Source organism: Leopardus geoffroyi, chromosome C2 (assembly GCF_018350155.1).
Source record: "Leopardus geoffroyi isolate Oge1 chromosome C2, O.geoffroyi_Oge1_pat1.0, whole genome shotgun sequence".
Classification (NCBI taxonomy): domain Eukaryota; kingdom Metazoa; phylum Chordata; class Mammalia; order Carnivora; family Felidae; genus Leopardus; species Leopardus geoffroyi.
The window spans coordinates 18,260,911-18,284,999 of record NC_059333.1 but is presented as its reverse complement, the minus strand read 5'-3'; the positions used below and the strand labels follow the sequence as shown (position 1 = coordinate 18,284,999).

General features: G+C 39.0%; 1 protein-coding gene across 1 annotated transcript in view; it reads right to left on the bottom strand.

The window, feature by feature from the left end:
• CYYR1 (cysteine and tyrosine rich 1) overlaps window positions 1-24,089 on the bottom strand; it is a 103,657-nt gene that overhangs the window by 5,744 nt on the left and 73,824 nt on the right. The window contains exon 3 of the mRNA XM_045501579.1: window positions 7,463-7,620. Coding sequence (XP_045357535.1) covers window positions 7,463-7,620 — 158 coding nt within the window. The remainder of the gene's footprint in view (window positions 1-7,462; window positions 7,621-24,089) is intronic.

The window sequence follows — 24,089 nt, the reverse complement described above, 5'->3', positions numbered from 1 at the left end:
TTTGAGATGTACAAAATGTTGATTTGACATGTTTATATATTGCAATATGATTACCACCTGTAATATTAATTAAACAAGGAGCCCATTTACACTGAGGTGACTCCACTGTCACGGTAAGCAAACCAAGATGTAAGCCTGTAAATGCTTCAAAGTTACAAAATCAAAACACTAAGGCAACCAATCACAAAGAGCCAACTAGGATTTAAGCTGTAGCCAAGCATTTCTTCACTTCCACATTTTCTCTATATAAGGCAGGGTACTCCTAACAACTTCTGGTTGGTGCTGTCTGATTCAAATCAATTTTTGCTCAGATAAACTCTTAAAAGTTTTAATATGCCTCAGTTTATCTTTTAATATACTTTAGCGTTCGCTCACAACTTATTTTTAATTTTTTAAAAATGCTTATTTATTTTTGAGAGAGAGAGAGAGAGAGAGTGAAGGAGAGCAGAGAGAGAGAGAGAGAGAGAGAGAGAGAGAGACAGAATCTGAATCAGGCTCCAGGCTCTGAGCTGTTATCACAGAGGCCGATGCAGGGTTCAAACTCACGAATCACAAGATCGTGACCTGAGCTGAAGTTGGCTGCCTAACTGACTGAGCCACCCAGGGCTCCAGCTCACAACTTATTTTTAAAGATAACTCCTAATATTATTGCTAGGAGAAAATCTTCTCCTCCATTGTCTCCCAAATCCCACTACTCACAATTTGCCTGAACCGTACTCAGAGCAGAAGCCCACAGAGCTCCCAGCAGGACCTCTCCACTGCTTCCATCCCCACCACACAGACCCAGTCCTGCCCACTTTTCCTCAATAGTGGCCTAAGATGCACTTCCCAAAAAGATGATATTATTAGAAGCTGTCATTCCCCTTCCCCTCAGATGACATCAAGACCTAGTCCAGTCATGTTTTACATTTCTCTGTTACCAGAGAAACAAGCTACTAGACAAGCTACTAGAGCATCCTTCATTGTAGACCTCTAACTCTGGAAGGCTTTACGCATGAATTTAATTAATTTTCTAAACTTTCCCCACCCCCTTTCACTGTACTCAGTAGACCACAAAGTCTGTCGTCAGAAAAGCCCTTTGTATCCTCACCTTTTCATCCCTTTACACTTTACTCTAGCTCAGAATATGAGGAAGTCTTCTTCTAATTGTGCCTGTTTTCCAGAGAAATGAGATCTGCTGAGAGCGAGAAAAAGAAAGGGGTTTTTGAGCTTTTGAGAAGAAGGAAGAATACAGGAGATAATTATCTCAGGAAGTGAACATTCACTTTCTGTTTTCATTCAAGTCAGATTTGTCCTGAGAGGGCAGCTTCCTCTACAGCAGTATTAAATCAGAGGTCTTCTTTGTCTCCCGTATCCTACGTCCTATAGGGCCAGCAGGTGCACTGGGTGTCTTCTGGGATTCTCATAGCCATTTTTCAAACCGTGGCTTATGTTCCCTCTTTAAAAACCTGGGCTCTTTTGTAGCACACACTATGAGATTATACTACTTTCTACTCCTCCTCGTTATCAATACCTGTGGTCTGCTCTGCTCTAGACTCTCATCCATTGAAGATTTAGCATCTGGCCCATTATCTTTCTCCACATCATGACTTCTATTAGCATTGTTCATGATTTCAACATTCATGTGTTGAAGTAATTTCTAGCCCCAAGATGGAGCTTACTTCTGCCCAGGGTGCTATGGCAGCAAACCAAAGCTTAGATAACCATCATGTCCCTACGAAGCTCCACTTGACCTGGAACTTAGTAGATCCAGTCAGCTAATCCCCAAACCCCAAGCCAACTCTGGGCTCTATACTTACTTCCTGTTCCTTCTCACTCCAAACAAGGTTTATGCGGCAGCCAATCAGATATTTCCTATTTTTCTCTTCTTTGTTCTTTATTTCTTTATCCTCTAAAAGCTCCCTTCCTTCCACCTATTTTGCAGCTCTCTGCATGAAGACTGTCCACTTCATGAAGTGTTAAACAGTATTTTTAACACTTGAACTTTTTTGCCTGCAAAAATCTTTTTCTCACCCTTGCTGTAACCAATAACGGAATGGTACGTATGTAAATCTGACCGCGACTCTTTACCTTTCTAGAATACGCATGCCAACATATCTTGAACTTCACCTAGATTTCCAGTTTCACTGATGACATTTAAAAAATTTAATTTAAACTGATGTCACCTCTTTCCTGTCTTCCTATCTTTCTTTATTAAGCTTAGATTTATCATCCATCACTAAAATTATTTCTGTGCATTTATCAACTTTCTTATCTCTTTTTCTCCCCATTGCCTGATAAATCTCCAATCTTGATTAAATTCAACATTTTGGCTCTCCCAGACTGATACCTAGGAGCTTAAAGTGGCTAGAGAAAAATGAACAATTATAACAACTGATTTCACTTTCAAGGAATGACTATATTCTTAAGTGTGGAAACCCTTGGCATTGCTTGGAAATTATGTATTTCTTTAGGTATTTCCCTGCCCCTCTGAGATTCCTTAACTATAAACATCTCCTCAACCCAATTTCAGAACAAGACTTGTTTCTAATTTCTGTAAGAATATAGGCACAATCAGAAGATACTATCCTCATATCACCAAATCCTTTGATAAGTATATGAAAGTCTTTGTGTGTTCAGTGCAAATACTAATAAGGTTACCCTCATTTGTGAATTCAATGATGCAAATAGATTTTCGATTTCTTTTTTTGAGTGTTTAATTACTTTAAAAGAGAGAGACAGTGCATGGGCATGGGAGGGACAAAGGGAGAGGGGAGAGAGCAGGTTCCACTAAGCCCAGGACTGGACACAAGCCTTCATCTCATGAACTGTGAGATCATGACCTGAGCTGAAATCAAGAGTTGGCCGCTTAAACAGCTAAGTCACTCAGGTGCCCCTAGAGTTTTGAGTTTTTTTTAAATTCTTTAAAAGCTTTACTTATTTATTTTAAGAAAGAGAGAGCATGAGCAGGGGAAGGGCAGAGAGAGGGAGAGAAAGGATCCCAAGCAGGCTCCACACTGTCAGTGCAGAGCTTGATGTGGGGCTTGAACTCACAAACCATGAGATCATGACCTGAGCCGAAATCAAGACTCAGACGTTTAATTGACTAAACCTGCCAGGCACCCTAGAGTTTTGATTTCTTAATGAAATATTTCCAGGAGATTTTTAAAGACCATAAGTCAGTTATTTTATAGAATGCTTCTCAACTTGGCTTTGTCAGATTTTTTTTTTCATGCTTAGATTCAAGCTGTAAACTTTCAACCAGAATCCTACACATATACAATTGTGTCATCTTCAGAGTAACTAATACCCAAAGGTGCAAGATGTCCATCTGTCCTTTTTTGGTGACTTTACTGGCTGGTCAAGATGTTGTTTGATTTCTCTACTGTCTGGTTTCTATCTTTCCCCTTATAACTAGCAGCAAACTTGGGAGTAGATACTTGCAAATGTCCTGCCCCCCTGCAGCCTCTTCCCCCAGATTCAGCATCATTAATGACTCTTGTCCCAAACTTTTTTTTTTAGGTTTATTTGTTTATTTTGAGAGAGGGAGAGAGGAGCATGGAGGGGCAGAGACAGAGGGGAAGAGAGAGAATCCCAAGCAGGCTCCACACTGTCACTGCAGAGCCAATGTGGGACTCAAACCCACGAACCATGAGACTATGACCTGAGCCGAAACCAAGAGTTGGCTGCCTAATCTACTGAGCCACACAAGCACCCCCAAACTTTTCTTATGATGGTTTTAAAAATGATGATTTTTTCCAATTCTACAACCCCTTTCTACATGTATCCTTTGTCATTTTTCTGTTTGCAAGAACTTCCCCCTCCTTTTCTACTGTTTACCCAAATCAGTCTGTCTATCTATCTATCTATCATCTATTAGGCAATCAGCAGGGGACTCAACAATATACTTCAGATCTCAGATTTCTTGATAGCATTGAAATTCCTTGCCTTCCTTTTGTTGATTTTTATATCTTTGCAAAGCCTTCTGTTGTGGTCTTTCTGTATTCTTTTCTTTCAAGTGTGTATCATCCAAACCTATTTTTAAAAAAAAGGGTTAGCACGATCACTTTCCTTTTGCTCACAATGAAGTTCCGGAAAGTAGTGGAAGTTATAAGACTTGACAAATAATTGTAATTAAACTGGACACTGTTCACTCTACCCAACATGGCGGGAACAAAAACTTTTTTGGAAGGTCATTGTCCAACAAAGTATCGGGGGTGGCAGACTACCTTTTCTCAGTAATCTCTCTAATGCACAGAAATAGCGTTCACTGCAGGTGTCCTCACTGAGCCCTTTCGGCAAGGAACAAGATGACCTTGGCCAAATTATTTTCTACTCATGCATGTGGCCCGCAGGCTGTAGGACTATACAATAAATTGGGTGGCTGCCTCATTTATCACAAGGTTATTTAATTACTGTGAGGAAAAATATGTAATATGTCTACAGATGAAAGATTTTGAAAAGTATTCAATACTACTCTGTGTGTTTTCCTATCTCTTAAGTAAAAGCTTAATTAGTTACTTTGTGAAGGAAATGAGAAGTGATCAAGCACATTATGTTTGTGAAGACCTAGCCTTTTTGCAGTAAAAATGCTTCCACCATAAGGTTTATTATGTTTCTCACGGTATTCGGTTCCCAGAACAATGCATTTACTGAAAATGCAACATGCTGTCGTGATCTGCCAGAATATATGATGCCATTCAAAAACATGTATCCATGTGTGAAATAGAAACTTCAAACCCGAGAAAACATAAGCCCTCACATTCAAATATTTTGTATTTTACATTCTACCTTTATAAAAAATATTAAAGAAAATTTTTTGTACATTTATTTATTTTTGATAGAGAGAGAGCACAAGTGGGGAAGGGGCAGGGAGAGAAGGAGACACAGAATCCGAAACAGGCTCCAGGCTCCGAGCTGTCAGCACGGAGCCCGACGCGGGGCTCAAACTCACAGATCACGAGATCATGACCTGAGCCGAAGTCGGATGCTTAACCGACTGAGCCACCCAGGTGCCCCCAAAATATTTTTTAATGTTTTAAAATGTTTAATGTTTAATTTAAGCTTTTTTTGGTCAAGCAAAAGTGTATCTGGGGGCTCCTGCGCCGCTCAGTTTGGTTGAGCGTCCAACTTTGGCTCAGGTCATGATCTCCCAGTTCCTGAGTTTGAGCCCCACGTCGTGCTCTGTGCTGAGAGCTCGGAGCCTGGAGCCTGCTTCGGATCCTATGTCTCCCTCTCTCTCTGACCCTACCCCACTTGCTTTCTATCTCTCCCTCTCTCTCTCTCTCTCCCTCTCTCTCTCTCAAAGATAAATAAACATTAAGAATTTTTTTTTAAGTGTATCTGGAATATTATCTACAGAGGGCTTCTCCTTGTCTTCTTTCTAGTTAATGTCTCTCTCTGACTCTCCTCTGTTCTCTTGAGTTATGGGCTGACCAGGTAAAAACAGGGAGATGTGAAGAATAAAAAACAACCCCCTCCTTTCTCCCCTTTCCTCGAGTTCTAACATCATTACACTAACCCCAACACTATTTTTACTAAGTTGGAAAGAATCCACATTGTGAATTGCTTTTGTGTGAGTAAAAGCTACATATTCCAGGGTGGAACTTAAAGTAAATTCTCTAGGTTTTTGTATATAACTACATCAGATCTTGTCATGAGTGGTGTTCCTCTCTTGTTCAACTACATCTGTTTCAATGGCCATTATGTGCCAGTCCCGGTATTATACTTGGGATTGAGTGGTGAACAGAATAGACAATGATTTCTTCTTTGTGGAGCTAATATTCTAGAAGGAGGGGATAGACAAAAAACAGTAAATATAACAATGAGATAAACTATATGGTATCTTAGAAGATTAAAAGTACTCTGGGGAAAAAAAAACTGGGTATGACAAGGACACAATGGGGAGGGACACAATACACTCTTAAATAGAGTGGGCAGAGCAGCCCTCAGTCAGGAGGTGATTTTTGAGCAAAGAGTTGAATTGAGTGCGGGAGTCCGTGTTCTAGGCAAAGCCCTAAGATGGGAGTGTGCCCTGTTGTGTTCACAGAGCACACGGAGCCTGTTTCTGTGTTCAAGGAAGAGTGTGACTGGAGCCAGAGTGGCAAGAGGGAGTAGAGAACGAAATGACGTCAGACAAATAAAAAGAGGAGCCAGTTCATGCATTGCCTTCTAGCCCCCAGTCAGGAATTTGCCATTTACTTTGGCTAAAATGAGGAACCTCTGGCTTTGACTGTTCCTCTGGAGAGGGCACCCCGAGGTACCCTCTTTTCTAAAGGAGCTGAGAGAGCGCCTGGGTGGCTCAGTTGGTTAAGCGTCCAACTTCAGCTCAGGTCATGATCTCACACTCCGTGGGTTCGAGCCCTGCGTCGGGCTTTGTTCTGAAAGCTCAGAGCCTGGAGCCTGCTTCAGATTCTGTGTCTCCCTCTCTCTCTGCCCCTCCCCTGCTCATGCTTTGTCTCTCTCTGTCTCATAAATAATAAAAAAACATTAAAAAATAAAAATAAAAATAAAGGAGCTGAGAAAGAACATACAGTGGATGGGAAATTATCTTTTTAAGAATCTATTACATTTAAAACTTGACTCCTTTTAATATGTCAAAATGTACATATACAGACTGACTTAGAAAACTCTACTGTGTAATCACCTAATGTAAAATGGAGTCTTTGGTTATAGAGTCATATGTATTCAATATGTTTATATGTAGAACTTCTAGCAGATTCTCGTCAAATACCTGTCAAATTTTTTTTTTTTATTTTTTTATTTTTTTTATTTTTTTTTTCAACGTTTATTTATTTTTGGGACAGAGAGAGAGCATGAACGGGGGAGGGGCAGAGAGAGAGGGAGACACAGAATCAGAAACAGGCTCCAGGCTCTGAGCCATCAGCCCAGAGCCTGACGCGGGGCTCGAACTCACGGACCGCGAGATCGTGACCTGGCTGAAGTCGGACACTTAACCGACTGCGCCACCCAGGCGCCCCTCAAATTATTAATGTATTACCTTTGTTGAGAATTTTCTTTGTTGAGAAGTTTACTATTATGTTAAGAGGGTTTTCCTTGCATAAAGAGGACACGTAAAAACTTTAGTTAATACTTTTCCTTAAGACATACATACCTACTAGGTCAGATGCCAGTTTGTTAAGACATGTCACTTACACTTTCTCTAGAATTATTTGTCCGAACTCTGGCTGGTAGACACAGTGGGCGTGAATTGTCTATTTCTCTTAACTCCGGCTGATTGGGAATTACAATCAATGAGACAGGCATTAAAAATACGAATACCTTCAGATGTGCGGTAGATTTTGTTACTTGGACCTAATTAATCTCCATTGAAAGTTAGAGCTTCAATCTATGTTAATCTAGAAATGCCCTACCTTCTTGGAGATGATTGTGGTGACCTCTTCAATGTTTCCTCTCTCCAAGGCATAGAGCATAACTAATAAATCTGACTCTTCCTTCAGAAGGAGTAAGCGATTGTGCTTACCGGGATAGGAGGAGATGGCATTGATGTGGGTGGTCCTGATGACGCCCACCCGGGTCCCACGGTTGTTTTTCATGCACATGCAGATACATATGGCAATCCCAGCAATGACCCCCATGATGAATACAATTCCAAACACGATGCCAGCAATTGCGGTGCCCCTAAAAAAGAAAAACAAAAGTACATTTGTTGAAAAGGCTCAAAAGTCTTTCAAATACAGCTCCATGACTATGTGACTAATGCTCCTTTACAAATCTTCTTAAGGATAATGTTAAAAAAAAAAAAGATAATTCCCTGAATCAGTCAAGTGAGTAGTCTTGTGTATTTCAATAGATAGGAAAACGTTATAAGCCGTCAGGGAATCCTCTTTCAGTACAGTGAAACTATCATTCAGATTCTGGTTTTAGAAATCCATATATTTATACGAAACACAATTATCCAGATATGCTCTCGAAAACAATAATTAAAAAAACATGCTGCTGTGTACTTAAGCAGCAAAGAATTTACCTATCGTCTGAGTACACATTTACTGAAAACAATTTGATAAATACCAAAATATTAAAGAAACTTGAACGTTTATTAAAACTCTTTGCAAAGTAGAACTGGGATATTTTTTTATTAACAAAACAGAGAAAACCAAACCAAACTTTTTTTTTTAAGTTTATTTATTTATTTTTGAGACAGAACGAAAGAGAGCATGAGCTGGGGAGGGGCAGAGAGAGAGAGAGGGAGACACAGAATCCAAAGCAGGCTACAGGCTCTGAGCTGTCAGCCCAGAGCCCAATGCGGGGCTCGAACCCACGAACTGTGAGATCATGACCTGAGCTGAAGTTGGACGCTCAACTGACTGAGCCACCCAGGTGCCCCCAAACCAAACAGTTTTAAAAAATTACTCAGAAAACAGTTACGACAAACAATATTCTCATTAAATTTGGAAACAATGCAAGCAACACCTTTGTTCTTTAACGTTATGTTTTTCTCTGGAAGGCTTTTATCTCTCACAACAAAATCACAGAAGGGAAAAATATCACATGAAAGAATCACCATTATCATTATATGCACACAGTATGATTTGTAAGAGTCTACATTTGTCCACATTTTGGAAAGTAATGGGGAAATCTTTGTGAAAAGGTAAATGTTCAACAGGCACCATCATTTCTAGCAATGCTTTCTGAGGAAATACAGCACGTGTGGGCACACATAATGTAACACGGGTATTTCTCAATGTGTTGTTGCTAATAACAAAATATCAGAAGCACCTTAATATCCATATCAAGAAAATTACAAAAAGAAAAAAAATGTAAGACACCAGAGAATGAATCCTATATAGTGAGTTAAAAAGGTGAAGAGGTCCACATGGGTTGGGGTGAAATGTTCATGGTACATGGTTAACTTAATACTACAAGTGAACAGGCAAATATTCGCAGAATACCAGTATTGACAGATGATTGCAAGGAGAAAATTATATTTTTATATTTCAAAATTTTGAATGTATATCTAAAGATTTATTTTCAACATATGGGATCGGTGCCTGGGTGGCTCAGTCAGTTAAGCATCCAGATTGTCATTTTGGCTCAGGTCATAATCTCACAATTTCCTGAGTTTGAGGCTTACGTAGGGCTCTGCACCGACAGCATGGAACCTAATTGGGATTCTCTCTCTCTCTCTCTCTCTCTCTCTCTCTGCACTGTCTCTGTCTCACTCAAAATAAATAAATAGACTTTAAACAAAAAACAGTGTATAGACATGGGACAATAAAGAAAAATTCCACTTTCTAATTTGGCTAACTCCCCAGAAGTAACCATTTCAACTCTTTCAAACATTGTTTTAGTACCTTTCTTCTTATTTCTCATTAATACAGTGACATTCCTTTATTTTTTTTAAATGTTTATTCATTTGAGAGAAAGGAGAGAGAGAGCATGCACAAGTGGGGGAGGGGCAGAGAGAGAGAGAGAGAGAGAGAGAGAGAGAGAGAATCCCAAGCAGGCTCCAACATGTCAGTACAGAGCCAGATGAGGGGCTTGAACCCATGAACTGTGATTTCACGACCTGAGCCGAAATCAATAGTCAGACGCTCAACGGACTTGAGCCACCTAGGCGCCCTTTATTTTTATGGATTATCTATTGGCTCCTCTTAGAAGTATTTGGGAATTTTGATCCCACAGACAAACTTTATCCATGGTTAAATCGGTCATCAGTATTGACATTTACCATGACATTGCTTACTGCTGAGTCAAACAAGGTACATTGGTAACTTTCATCTCTCTTACACTTACTTTGTTTATGGAATTTCCATGAGTTCCCATGTTTCCATGTGCATGTTGCTTGCTGTTAGCCCCCACCCCCAAATTCTTAAGAAAATTTTCAAACAGTTATCAGAAGTTGTTAGCATTTTCTTTTCACTAGTATTCTGAAGTTGCATAATGTGCTTGGATTTTTTTATAAATTATTTTTCCAGTCCCTTAGGATTTGTCATGTCTGGAGACTCATTCTTCAGTCCTTAAAATTGTTCCATAAATGGATGATTTCCATTCCACCATTTTATGTGTTTCTCTTTCTGGAAGCTTTTTCTGAAATAACTTCCAGGATAACTTCTCTAAGTTTTCTGATCTCTGTTTTCTTGAACTACTTTCTGGGGAACTTCACTGACTTTACCTTCCAAAGTTTTATTGAATTTTCAGGTGTCATATTTTTAATTTCTGGATGCTCTATCTTATCGTCCATTGCACCCACCCCCTTATTGTATAATGTCTTGTTTTGCTTTCATGGATATAGTTTCTTCTAATCTCTGAAGGTACAAATAGATGCTCAACCAACTCGAGCACCCAGGCGCCCCTTTATTTTCATGTATTATCTATTGGCTCCTCTTATAAGAATGGTGTACAATGATGTATAATTTTTTGAAATGTTCTCTTCTACACTTTGTATTTCTTCCGTCCTGTTTAGGTTCCTTTTATGGATTATTTTGATCTGTTTCATGTTTGGCATTTTCCTTAAATGTTTGGTGATCCTGAATTTTCTGCTCTTTAAAAAAGAGGCACTGATTAGCTGCTCGAAAGTTCAGTGTGGAAGGCTACCATTGGACAGATGAAATCCACAGTATAAGAACACCCATAGTTTTTTCTTTGGGGCTGTTCATGGTGCCCAATGAACAGGATCCTCCAATGTTATGTATGAGCCAGCCTGACACTTTCTTGGAGCTAGAGTTTTGCCTATAAGGGCATGAACTTCCACAAATCTTTGTGCTTTTAACTTAGAGACTGCATCCCACTCTGCTGCGACAGTGGAACCATTCAAAATTAGTTTTCAGTAACATAATTTTTGTGGTTCAAAAGAATGATTTCTAAAGCCAGACTGCCCGGGGTTCCAGCTGTAGCTGAGTAACCTTGGGCAAGTTGCTGAATGCCCCCCACCCACCTAGTTTTCTTACTAATTAAACGGAGGCCAGCCGGGTGATTATCTGACTCTTTTCTCAGATTTCATATCACGAAGTATCTGTACTCCTGGACTCATTTGCCAGATATGTATCTGGCATATTTTCATGCCATATAAATATCTATCCTATACTTTTATTTAGTTAGTTATTTCATAAGTTTTTGAGAGAGAGAGTGTGGGCATGATAATCAGGGGAGGGGCAGAGGAAGAGTAAGAGAGAGAATCTTAAGAAGGCTCCACACTGGGTGTGGAGGGCTCAGTCGCACAACTGTGAGATCATGACCTGAGCCAAAATGAAGAGTGGGCGATGCTTTAAATTTTTTTTTTTTCAACGTTTTTATTTATTTTTGGGACAGAGAGAGACAGAGCATGAACGGGGGAGGGGCAGAGAGAGGGAGACACAGAATCGGAAACAGGCTCCAGGCTCTGAGCCATCAGCCCAGAGCCCGACGCGGGGCTCGAACTCACGGACCGCGAGATCGTGACCTGGCTGAAGTCAGATGCTTAACCGACTGCGCCACCCAGGCGCCCCAAGAGTGGGCGATGCTTAACTCCCTGAATCACGCAGGCATCCCTCTATCCTTTTTTATCCTATACTTTGTTTCTATCCTATAATCTGTCCTAGACTTTTCTAAGACAGGTCTGTGATTCTCATCCCAAACCCTTGAGGCCAGATATTTCTCTTAAATCAGAAATTTTAAGATTTTGTAAAGGGAATATAGTACATACACCATATATTGTAGGATACTTCTTCCAGGGCCAGCATCCCGAGCACATACACATTTACACTTCCTTAAAAAAATTTTTTTTATGTTTTTATTTTATTTATTTCAGAAGAGAGAGAGAGAGAGAGCACCAGCAGGGGAGGGGCAGAGAGAGAGGGAGACACAGAATCTGAAGCAGACTCCAGGCTGTGAGCTGTCAGCACAGAACCTGATGTGGGCCTCGAACCCACAAACTGTGAGATCATGACCTGAGTGAAGTCAGATGCTTAGCTGACTGAGCCACCCAGGCACCCCCACATTTACATTTCTGCAGTAAAGGTGAAAATATTTTTTTAAGTTTATTAATTGATTATGAGAGACACAGAGAGAGATAGAGAGAGAGAGAGGCTGAGAGAGAGGGAAAAGAAACCCACGCAGGCTCTGAGATGTTAGCGCAGAGCCTGACGCACCGTGAGCTCATGCTCTGAGCCGAAATCAGGAGTCGGACGCTTAACCAACTGAGTCAAGGTGAGGAGATACATATAATTGTCATTGTTTTGTTTGGAGGATTTCAGAACTGCGGATCAGGAATTGTGAACATGTATTTGTTCTTTTCAGAAGAGATTTCCTTTTTATGACTTTTCCCGCTCTTAAAAAACAGAATGCCACTAATAATTCCAATAGACTCCAATAGACTTCTTTAAAATATTCCTACATGTTGAGGCATCTGTGTTGCTCAGTCGGTTAAGCTTCTGACACTTGATTTCAGCTCAGGTCATGATCTCATGGTTTGTGGGATTGAGCCCCGCATGGGGCTCTACATTTGCAACGTGGAGCCTGCTTGGGATTCTCTCTCCTCTCTCTTTGCCCCTCCCCTGCTCATGTACACACACTCTCTCCCTCTCTCAAAATAAATAAATAAGCATAAAAAAATAAAATAAAATATTCCTACATGCATCTTAACTTTGTTAGTAAATTATGAAAGCAGAATGTGAGATGTATTTGGATGTGCTGTTATTAGTACTTAAAGAATGACAGAGTCTAACAATTTAATATATAAGTCTTTCCAAAAAGAAAGATTTATCAAAGGAAATAATTTGAAATAAGTAAACCAAAAGTCATCTGGAAACCTTTTTATGGTAATTTTGAAGTCCAAATAAGATTGATTTGGTGGGCTTAATTTATGCTTCAGAAGCAATCAGTGGCCCAATTATTCAGGCATAGAGTTTCCAAAATAAGTGTTATGGAAGCTGTTAAGATATCAAGTTGGTACATATTTATATTCATTAATTCATTTTTTAAACAGAGGAAAGTAGAAAATGAGTCACATTTTGTTTTCTTGTCAGCAGCTCCAGCAAAAGTGCCTGCGAGGTCAATACTGAGGGTGCAACTAATGTGTTAAATGAGGTTTCTGATTAAATCATGATTTTGGTGTCCTTGATCTTTTGACACCCATTAGCAACTGTAAATTAGTTATTAAAGACATGGCAAGTAAAACATTTATAGCATTATTTACTCCATTATTAATTAAGAGAAACAATAAACAAGCAGTAACCTTCTGGCACATAAATAATTTGGTTTCGTCAACTGTCGGAAAGAGAGAAGCTATCCGTGTGAGAAATTGGGCATCATAAAAATCTTGAAAAAAAGTGTAGGGAATGTACTTTTTTTTTTGAAAGAATGGACTGCCAGGTGTACATATTTTCCTTTTTATTTTTTTTTTTTTAATTTTTTTTTTCCAACGTTTATTTATTTTTGGGACAGAGAGAGACAGAGCATGAACGGGGGAGGGGCAGAGAGAGAGGGAGACACAGAATCGGCAACAGGATCCAGGCTCTGAGCCATCAGCCCAGAGCCTGACGCGGGGCTCGAACTCACGGACTGCGAGATCGTGACCTGGCTGAAGTCGGATGCTTAACCGACTGCGCCACCCAGGCGCCCCCATATTTTCCTTTTTAAACTTTTATTTTGAAATAGTTATAGATTCCTAGAAAGCTGTAAAAACAGTACGGAGAGATCTTGTGTCTCTTCCGCCCGGTGGCTACAGTACAACATCAAAATCAGGAAGGTGACATTAGGATGAAGTGTGTGCATAGTTCTGTGTCATTTTAACACAGGCAAAGATCATGCAGTCACTATGGCAAGCAAATATTTTGCCCACAAATATTTTCCCTGTGCTGTTTCTTTATAGTTAGACCCATCTCCCTCCTCCCCACCGTTAATAACTGCTCAAATCACTAATCTGTTCTCCATTTTTACAGTTTTGTCATTTCAAGAGTGTTATGCAAATGGAGTCACGTAGTACATCACCTTTTGAGATGGACTTTTTTTACTGAGCACAATACCCTTGGAGCCCATCCTAGCTTTTGTGCATACCAATGCATTCCTTTTTATCATTAAGTAGTATTTCATGGTATGGATATAACACAGTTTGGTTATCCAGGACCTATTGTAGGGCATTTTGGTTATTTCCAGTTTTGGCTTTTGCAAATAAAACTGCCATGGACAATCATGTACAGGTTTTTGTGTGGGCATAAGTATTCATGTCTCTAGGATAAATGCCCCAAAGTGGGATTGCTGGGTTATTTGAAAAGTATACGTTCAATTTTAAAAGATACAGCCAAAGTATTTTCCTGAAGGGCTGTACTATTTTACATTCCTACCACCAGAGTATGAGACATCCAGTTTCTCTACATCCCTGCCAGCATTTGGTATTGTCATTATTTTGTATTTTAGCTTTTTTTTTAATAGGCGTGTAGTGATATCTCATTGTGATCTTAACTTACATTCCCTAATGGCTGAGGGCAGGGGTATAAACATCTTTTCATGGGCTTAGTTACCATCTGTGTATTATCTTTTTTTAAAAAATACTTATTTATTTTTGGAAGAGTGCAAGCGGGAGAGGGGCAGAGAGAGGGGGACAAAGGATCTGAAGCGGGCTCTGGGCTGACAGCCTAACAGCAGCGAGCCTGATATGGGGCTTGAACTCACAAATCGTGAGATCATGACTTGAGCTGAAGTCGGACACTCAACTGAGTGAGCCCCGCGGGGGGCCCCCTATCTGTGGATTTATTTTTCAGTGAAATATCTCTTCATGTCTTTTATTCATGTTCTAGTTGGATTGTTTGTGTTTTTACTATTGAACTTTTAAGAATTCTTCATAAATTCTAGATAGAAGTCTTTTATCAGATATATACTTTGCAAATATTTTCTCAGTCTGTATTTTGTCTTTCCATCCTCTTAACGGTCTTTTGCGGAGAAAAAAAATTACTTTTAATAAAGTCCAGTTTTTCAATTTTTTCTTTAATGGATTAAGCTTTTGGTGTCGTGCCTATGAATTCTTCACCAAGCCCAAGGTTCTGAAGACTTCTCCTATGTTTCTTTCTAAAAGATTTATTAGATTTATGTTTGACATTTAAACCTATAGTCCATTTTGGTTTAATTTTTGGATAAGCTGTCAGGTTGAGATTGAAGGTAATTTTTTTGCCCATGGATACCCATCCAACTGCTCCAGTACCATTGATTGAAAACACTATCCTTCCCCCATTGCATTGTTTTTGTACCTTTCTAAAAAATTAGTTGGCCCTGGGGCGCCTGGGTGGCTCAGCCAGTTAAGCGTCCAATTTTGGCTCAGGTCATGATCTCACAGTTTGTGGGTTCGAGCCCCGTGTCAGGCTCTGTGCTGACAGCTCAGAGCCTGGAGCCTGCTTCGGATTCTGTGTCTCCCTCTCTCTCTCTGCCCCTCCCCTGTCTCATGCTCTGTCTCTCTCAAAAATAAATAACAAACATTAAAAAAAATAGTTGGCCATGCTTATTTGGGACTATTTCTGGGCTTTATTTTTCTGTTGTTGAATAGGGTGTTTGGTAAATGATTAGATTCAGCTGGTTGATGATGTTCAGTTCTTCTGTATCCTAGTTGATTTTCTGTCTAGTTATTCTACTAATTGATGAGGGAGGATGTTGAAGGCTCCAACTATATTAAATATTTGTCTGTTTCTCCTTTCATTTTCATCAGTTTTGCGCCATGTATTTTGTAGCTCTTCTGTTGGGTTTGGGCTCCCGTTTGACCTTTACTGGTAGATGTTAGGATGGGACTGTATTTGTTTCCTTTGTGGTTTTGTAGTCAAATTGTTATTGTCTAAAAGATTTCTGTCTTGCGAGGCTGCCTCTTTACTGGTGCCGCGGCTGGAAAGATTAGGCTTTTGTTGGGGCTTTTATTGTATGTGTCCACTGGTGTTTCTGGGTTGCCAGTTACCTCCAAGTCTGGGATAAATGAATCAAGAGAAAGCACAAGGAATTCACTCTTGTGTTCTTTAGGCATGGGAATCCTAGCTGCTCTAGCACCTTTTCTTCACCTTTCAAACTTTTCTTGTTTGTTTTATATATAACATCTAGGGTTTTCAAGTTGTACTTAGAGGGAAAAATAGGAAAAAGTAGGTCCAGTCAGGCAATGGGGCTTTGAGAAATAAAATACTGCCCCAAAAGGTAATTGTTTAAAATGATAAAGTGATTTTTTTTTAAATTTTTTTTTCAACGTTTATTTATTTTTGGGACAGAGAGAGACAGAGCATGAACGGGGGAGGGGCAGAGAGAGAGGGAGACACAGAATCGGAAACAGGCTCCAGGCTCTGAGCCTTCAGCCCAGAGCCCGACGCGGGGCTCGAACTCATGGACCGCGAGATCGTGACCTGGCTGAAGTCGGACGCTTCACCGACTGCGCCACCCAGGCGCCCCTAAAGTGATTTTTTTAAAGCGAAATATAGAAACATCTTTTTAGAAGAGATGAAAATGTGATAAATATCTTTAAAGATATAGCTGTTAATTTAGGCTGGCAGGGCCAAAATCGTATGTCATTGACATACATATATGATTCCAAACCTTTTCCTGTGCATATTAGAGGTGCTCAAAAAATCTTTAATAAATCAATGAATGAAGCTATCTCACATTTCTTTAACTGTGATGGAAATATCACCTATAAAATTCATTCCCTGTAATGAAAGTATTTCTTTGTTTAATTGAAACGCAATTGACCTACAATGTGCCATTAATTTCAAGTGGTCAACGTAATGATAAGCTAACTCTATGGTTTTGCTACACTCAAGAGTAGCTACAACCTGTCGCCATACCACGTTATTGCAGGGCTACTGACTATATTCCCTATGTTGTACCTTTCATCCCCCTATCCATTCCATAACTGGAAGCCTGTGTCTCCCCTCCCCTTCGTTTACGTTGTCCACTCCTCATCCCCCTCCCCTGTGGCAACCATCAGATTGTTCTCTGTAGTTATAGGTCTGATTCTGCTTTTTTTGGCCTGAGGTTCATATGTTTTGTTTTTTTTATTTATTTTTTTTTTCAACGTTTATTTATTTTTGGGACAGAGAGAGACAGAGCATGAACGGGGGAGGGGCGGAGAGAGAGGGAGACATAGAATCGGAAACAGGCTCCAGGCTCTGAGCCATCAGCCCAGAGCCCGACGCGGGGCTCGAACTCACAGACCGCAAGATCGTGACCTGGCTGAAGTCGGACGCTTAACCGACTGCGCCACCCAGGCGCCCCTGTTTTGTTTTTTTTTAGAGTCCACATATGAGTAAGATCATACGGTGTTTGTCTTTCTCTGTCTGACTTATTTCACTTAGCAGAATATTCTCGAGGTCCATCCGTGTTGTTGCAAATGACAAGGTTTTACCTTTTCTTGTGGCTGAGTAATCTTTCATTGTATGTATATGTATGTACATATATACATTAATATATCAAATAGGTAATATTTATTATATACAATATGTATCAATATAAAAATTATATCTATTTTAAAGAATTTCATACTGTTTTCATACAGTGGCCACACTAACAGTGCACAAGGGCTCCTTTGCCTCTACGTTCTCGCCAACACTTCTATTTCTTCTCTTTTTGGCAGTGGCAGTTCTGACAGGTGTAAGGTGATGATAACTCACATGGCTGATTAGTGAATGATTAGTGACGCTGAGCATCTCTTCATGTGTCTGTTGGCCATCTGTAATGTAATGGAAGTACTTCTTACTGGCACTTCTTTATTATTAAATTAAACCTGAAAGGGCAGTTTTCTTAAGAAAAGAAAATGCTGTTAATTTTTAATATTTTTAAAATTTTTGATGCTATTCATTTTTTAAATTTTAACTTCTGATTTCTGGATTATAAAGCACAATTTGAGGGACCGCTGGGTAGCTCAGTTGGTTGAGCGTCCGACTTCAGCTCGGGTCATGATCTCATGGTCTGTGGGTTCGAGCCCCGTATCGGGCTCTGTGCTGACAGCTCAGAGCCTGGAGCCTGCTTCAGATGCTGTGTCTCATTCTCTCTCTGCCCCGACACTGCTCATGCTCTCTCTCTCTCTTTCTCTCAAAACTAAATAAACATTAAAAAAAAATTTTTTTAAAGCACAATTTGGATAAATATGTATGCAAAGACAATTTTCTGTTTTCAGGAGACTACTGCAAAACCTTTCATGAATTCTAAAAAAAATTTCAGAAATAATTATCTTCTCATGGTATTGAATAATTCTGTAAGCTTAGTACTAAACAAAAACATTCAGTTTTCTTGGTTATATACAACAATCAATAGGCAAAAATCCAAGTTTGTTAAAGCAAATTATTTTTTTAATTGTTCATTTTAATCATTTATTATAGTGAATGCTGTTTTACTCAGCCTAGTCCCGCAGTAGGCAAACTAAGGCCATGCCTAGTTGTTTTAGCAAATAAAAGTTTTACTGGAACAAAGCCCAACCCATCTGTTTACATGTTGTCTGACTGGTTTGGTGCTCTAATGTCAAAGTTGAATAGTTGTGAGACCTCATGGTCTATAAAGTCTAAAATAGTTACTCTCACCTGTTACAGAAAAAGTATACTGATGTCTGATTTAATTCACTTGCGAATAAATTAATGTTGGTTTTTCCTAGATGACTTTTTCTAAAACGTTGTGCCACCAATGATCTTGTAACAAAGCAAGTGGTTGCATAGGCCGGGCAATTTGTACTGAAGATCTAACAGTCTATGGTATTTGGAAGATCTTTTAATTCTATTAATTAGAAACTCATGAGAGTTGCCAAGTTTGAATATACTTTTTGATTACCCCTACTGATATTTACCGTAGTTCATTTCTGTTGCTACTTCAATACAAAAATTACTCCTGCTTTGTGGTATAATAAAAAATAAATAAACATTTGGTCTGGTCCCAGGGTCCTGGCATACAGCTCTTCAAACCCTTAGAACCTACAGAGTGATAAAAGTGTCTTTTGTTTGCTAATGAGATCACTGGTAGCTGGAGGCCCTTAGACAGCTTTAAGAAGAGGGCTGATCTCTAGAAAAAGTCCTAAGCACTATTAATGGGTTGGAACTTTCAGCTCTACTTCTGACCTCGGAGAAAGAGGCCTGGGCTGCAAATTAGTTAATCACCAATGACCAGTGATTTAATCATGCATGCACAGGGAGACCTCCAAAAAAACCCCTACGTGACGGGTTCAGAGAGCTTCTGGGTTGGTGAGCACAAGATCATGCTGTAGAAGGGGGAGTATCTAAAAAGTGCTTGGAAGTTCTGGAAGCTCCATGCCCCACCTCCCCCCAGACCTTGCACTTTGCAGCTCTTTGATTTGCTGTTCCTGTATTGTATCCTTTATGGTAAGCTGGTAATTCCAAGTAAAGTGTTTTCCTGAGTCCTGTGAATTCTAGCATTGATTCATCCCCGAAGGAGGAGGCTGTGGGAATACCTGACTTTACAGCCACGTTAGATGGAAGTGTGGGTAACCCGGGAATGTGATACTGGTGACTGGCATCTGAAATGAGGACAGTCTTGTGGGACTGAGTCCTTAAACCTGTGGAGTCTGACGCCAACTGAGGGACTTAGTGTCAGAATTGAGCTGAACTGTAGGACACTCCGTTGATAGGAGAAGTGATTCCTGTCAGGAGGAAAGACACCCCACATGCTTCCTTCTCTGTTCCCCAAAATATTTGTAAATGCCTATTAGTGTGTATTGTTTAACTCCATGGGTAGATACTGACCACCTGCTGATAATGAAAAACTTTTGAATGAAATTATAGATTGAAAATCTGTACCAAAATGAGACTTAATAATTAAGATATTAAATGTATTTGTAGTGGCTCTAATGATACTATAAATCTGTGGTCTATAACAAGGCTCAGAGATAATATATTTCATTCCATAAATAGCTTTTCATAAGTAAAAAAGATTCTCATAATGTTGCCATTGGCACAGTGATACTTACAACACACTTTTAGGGTCAGTCAGCACTGTTATCTAGCAACTTAATACAGATATCTTGACATGGTTTTACAATTAAATAATGTTTGCGGTAAATAATAGATATGAAAAAATACCACTGTGATATTTCTCTTCTTCTCTGACATAACCAACTTACAAATGCATTTTATAAAACAGCATAATACAAAGGACAAATGAATATTCTATGCAATAATCTAATAACACCAGTCTCAATAAAATAAGATAATAAAAAGGGCCACAGAAATATTTGATGCCCATATAAGATACAGGCAGAACTACAGAATATTTCCATTAGGAGAAACTTTGCATATGGACGAAAGAGTTTTTAAGGAGTACATGAAAAATAAGGGAGAGACAATTTTTAGAAGAGGGAGTTTTCTGGAAAAAAAACGACCACGATTTCAAAAGAATAAACTTAAAATGGCTTCATCTCCTATTACAAAGAAAATTTATAAGTGAAACAGAGGCCCTCTTTATTAAAGAAGGGACTACTAAATAATCCTATTTATTTATGATGATCCATATGCAATGAGTTAAAGCAAAGAAAAAAATATCCCAACTGTAGTGTTGAAAGTAAAATGCACACGTGGACAGACTAAAGCTGGGCAAAATTTTTTCCTCAATCTATTATTCCATTTGCTCAATAACTGTTCTTTTATCCAATGCATTAAAATATTGTGGTATAATATTTTCGTGTCCAGAAGTCTTTAAAACCAATATTTTATTCTAAATGTATTGACAATCGATAAGGTATAGGATTTAGTAAAATTCTGAACTGCTTAATTTAAAAATGATGCATTTTCTTGCTTTGATAAGTTATTACAGAATGTTAAGAAAGAAAAACAAACCCAATGGAGTATGGTTTTCAATATTAAAAATATTTAGTTCTGTAACTTCCATTAATTACAAGAGGACCCCAGAACTACATATATCTATGTTTATACCTGTCTCTCTCTAGCCAGCTACACGTACACCTATAATATAATAAAGAATTTATATATTCTCTTATATAAAAATCAGAATATATAAATCAGATATATATATCTGATATAAATATATAAATATACACAGATATATTTATATCTGATATAAATATATAAATATATACAGAATATATAAATCAAGTAAGACTACTATAATTTCAAATGGTTAAAGCGTGACCAAATATTGTTATAACCCCATATGTAAAATGCTTATTTTAGGAGGGTAGAAACATCAATCCATAAGATTCTCCCAATAAGTCTATGTTACTTGCAAAAAAAATCCTGTAAAATTCAGATATGCTCAAGATAATTTATTTTGCCTTTTATCATGCTAATCTTCTTTACTAACTTCATTCAAATTATCCTTTTCGGAGAGGTGGTTTACCGGTAACTTCTCTGTTATCCTCATAGTCAAATTAGAACCTAGGGGCATCTGGGCGGCTAGGGCAGTTAAGTGTCCAACTTCGGCTCAGGTCACGATCTCACAGATTGTGAGTTCGAGCCCCACACTGGGCTCTGTGCTGACAGCTCAGAGCCTGGAGCCTGCTTCGGATTCTGTGTCTCCCTCTCTCTCTGCCCCTCTCCCACTTGTGGTCTGTCTCTTCCCCCCACCCCCCGCCCCGCCCTCGCAGAAATAAAATAAGCCCTAAAAAATTAAAAACAAAATTACAAACTAATGTTTCTCTGTACATGTGCTGCCAAAGTAAGCACAATGTTTCCCTACATGAATAAATCGACCTCATCTCCTGACTCAATCCTGTAGTAGAGAGTTGTCTACTTCAGTATTTGTTCTGTATGTTTCCCTTAATAAAAGAACTCTTGCCGGTTAACTCATGCCTACCTGAAATAAATACTATTGCTTACCTCCCTGATTCTTAAAGCTGGTCTTTTTTTTTATGTGATAAAGTTCTGGAAAAGTAAGTTGTAAGTAAAATATTTTGTGACATCTCTCAAGAAACCTCCTTAAAAAGTTGCTGGAATGGGTTTTTTGTCCCTGCATCCTACCCTCCATCTGTCCTGCTTTCTGAAATGAAGACAGCCCTCCTCGGGATGGAGGTTTGAAGGAGATGCTGTATCAGCCTTGAATTGCTTATCTCTGGATTTCATGAGAGAGAAAGAAATGCCTTAAAAAATTATTAAAACCTTTGTTATTTCACTTTGTGTGTGTGTGTGTGTTTTGTGTGTGTGTGACACAATCCTTGACCCAAGCTTACATAATACAGATCCTTCGCCAAGATTAGCATACAGTATAAACAAAAAGAAAACTTCAATACGGAAGAGCAGTTTTAAGTAGCATACAGGTACTCTTGAGATCCCCGTGAAAAAGTTCCAAAAAAGCATGTCAAAACCAAGAAAGCATGAGAGACTACATCCAACTTCTATTAAATTGGGATCATTCATCTTGCATCTTATATACAGCTAAATTTTAATGATTCACTGAGCGACCTTCAAGAAATCTCTACAATGCCTCGATGTCAAAGAGAATACAAAATGAGAATGACAAATGATCTTGACTGTGTTGTGACTGGTAGGGTGATCTACACAATAACATTTTATCACTGGAGTTCAATGGTAAATGATTTGACCGATGAAGAAAGCAAGAATAATTCAAACCAGAAGATACCCTTTGAGGATTGGTTGCTTTTCAGTTATCTCCACTGACCAAATTTTTTGAACAAGTTCCCCATACCTATATTAGATTTATGAAGTAAGTTCAATGAAGATCAAATGCGTATAATAAAATAATAGTAATATCGATAATAACGGTTATTTATAAATATAAATATATTTGACTTTCATTTAGGAAAACAGCAATCTGATTGAAGATTCCCTAAACTATATTCCATGATATGTTCTATACAGTGTGTGGATTCCAAATATCATTTATCTGATTAGCTGCCAATATAGACTTGGGATAGCACAACATAATGTACTGTCAGTCAATGTCTAAATGCAACAGTTCATAGTTACAGAAGGTCCTAGAACCTTTTTCTTGCAAATGCAGAAAATGTTTCATTTCATTGTTTATAAAACAGCAACATCTCAAAAAGTGGTATTGATCCACAATTAAATCAGCTTATTTTCCAGTCATGCCCTTGAGGTGTTTGATTTAGTTCTAGCATTATGCCTGCAATTCTAAATCATTTTTTTTTCAACGTTTATTTATTTTTGGGACAGACAGAGCATGAACGGGGGAGGGGCAGAGAGAGAGGGAGACACAGAATCGGAAACAGGCTCCAGGCTCTGAGCCATCAGCCCAGAGCCCGACGCGGGGCTCGAACTCACGGACCGCGAGATCGTGACCTGGCTGAAGTCGGACGCTTAACCGACTGCGCCACCCAGGCACCCCATGCCTGCAATTCTAAATGGCCGCCGCTAGATAGCAACATTCATTATTTCATTCATGAAATCGGTTCTGAGTATCTAATGTGTGGTAGCCACTCTTCTGGGTGCTGAGATAAAATCTGAATGATACAAAAAAAATTTGAATGATATATGGTGCCTGCCTTCAAGAATTTTAGACCCTATCTGTAGGCATATAAGATGAAGACAAGAAAATAATTAAAGGATTTGATCAGACTCAGCAAAAGAGAACTGTTGTTGTTTTTTAAACAGTATAAATGTCATAGACTAAAGACAGCAGCAATGATTTCTTAATACTTCTTAGTAGCATATAAAAGTTTTTGATCCGCAGGGTACCGTTGTGAAATAGAAACGGACCCACTTGTTTTGCAAGTGAGAAAACCAAATCTGTGAGAGGTGAAGATAAAGATCTTCTAGCCAGTTTCATGGTAAAGAATAGAGCTCAGTGGTCCTAATTCCCCCTACAGAGCTGGTTATATTCCAGTGGACTGCCTGCTCTCATTGTCTCATCCATTCAGCAAAAGTTTACAGAGTCCCCTCACTCTACTAATAAGCACTAGGCATATAAAGATGAACAGTCTCGAAGGAAAGCAGAGAAGGAGAGGAGAAAGGATTCCTGGAATGTGTGGGAAATTGAAGCTCTAAGACCTGATGACTGATTGAATTGGAGAGTAAGCAAGAGGCCAGAGTGCAGAATGTCTTCGGGGTCATGGCCCCTTGCTGCATGAAATGCAGTTCATAAAAATGTGTTGAAATGAAGACTATATGAGATATGCAATCATAAGCTAGATTTAAATGGATACAGCTACTGCACATAGGTTTCCCTACATCCACATAAGTTTGTCTTTCAAACCTAAAAAATTTCCAATTCCTTGT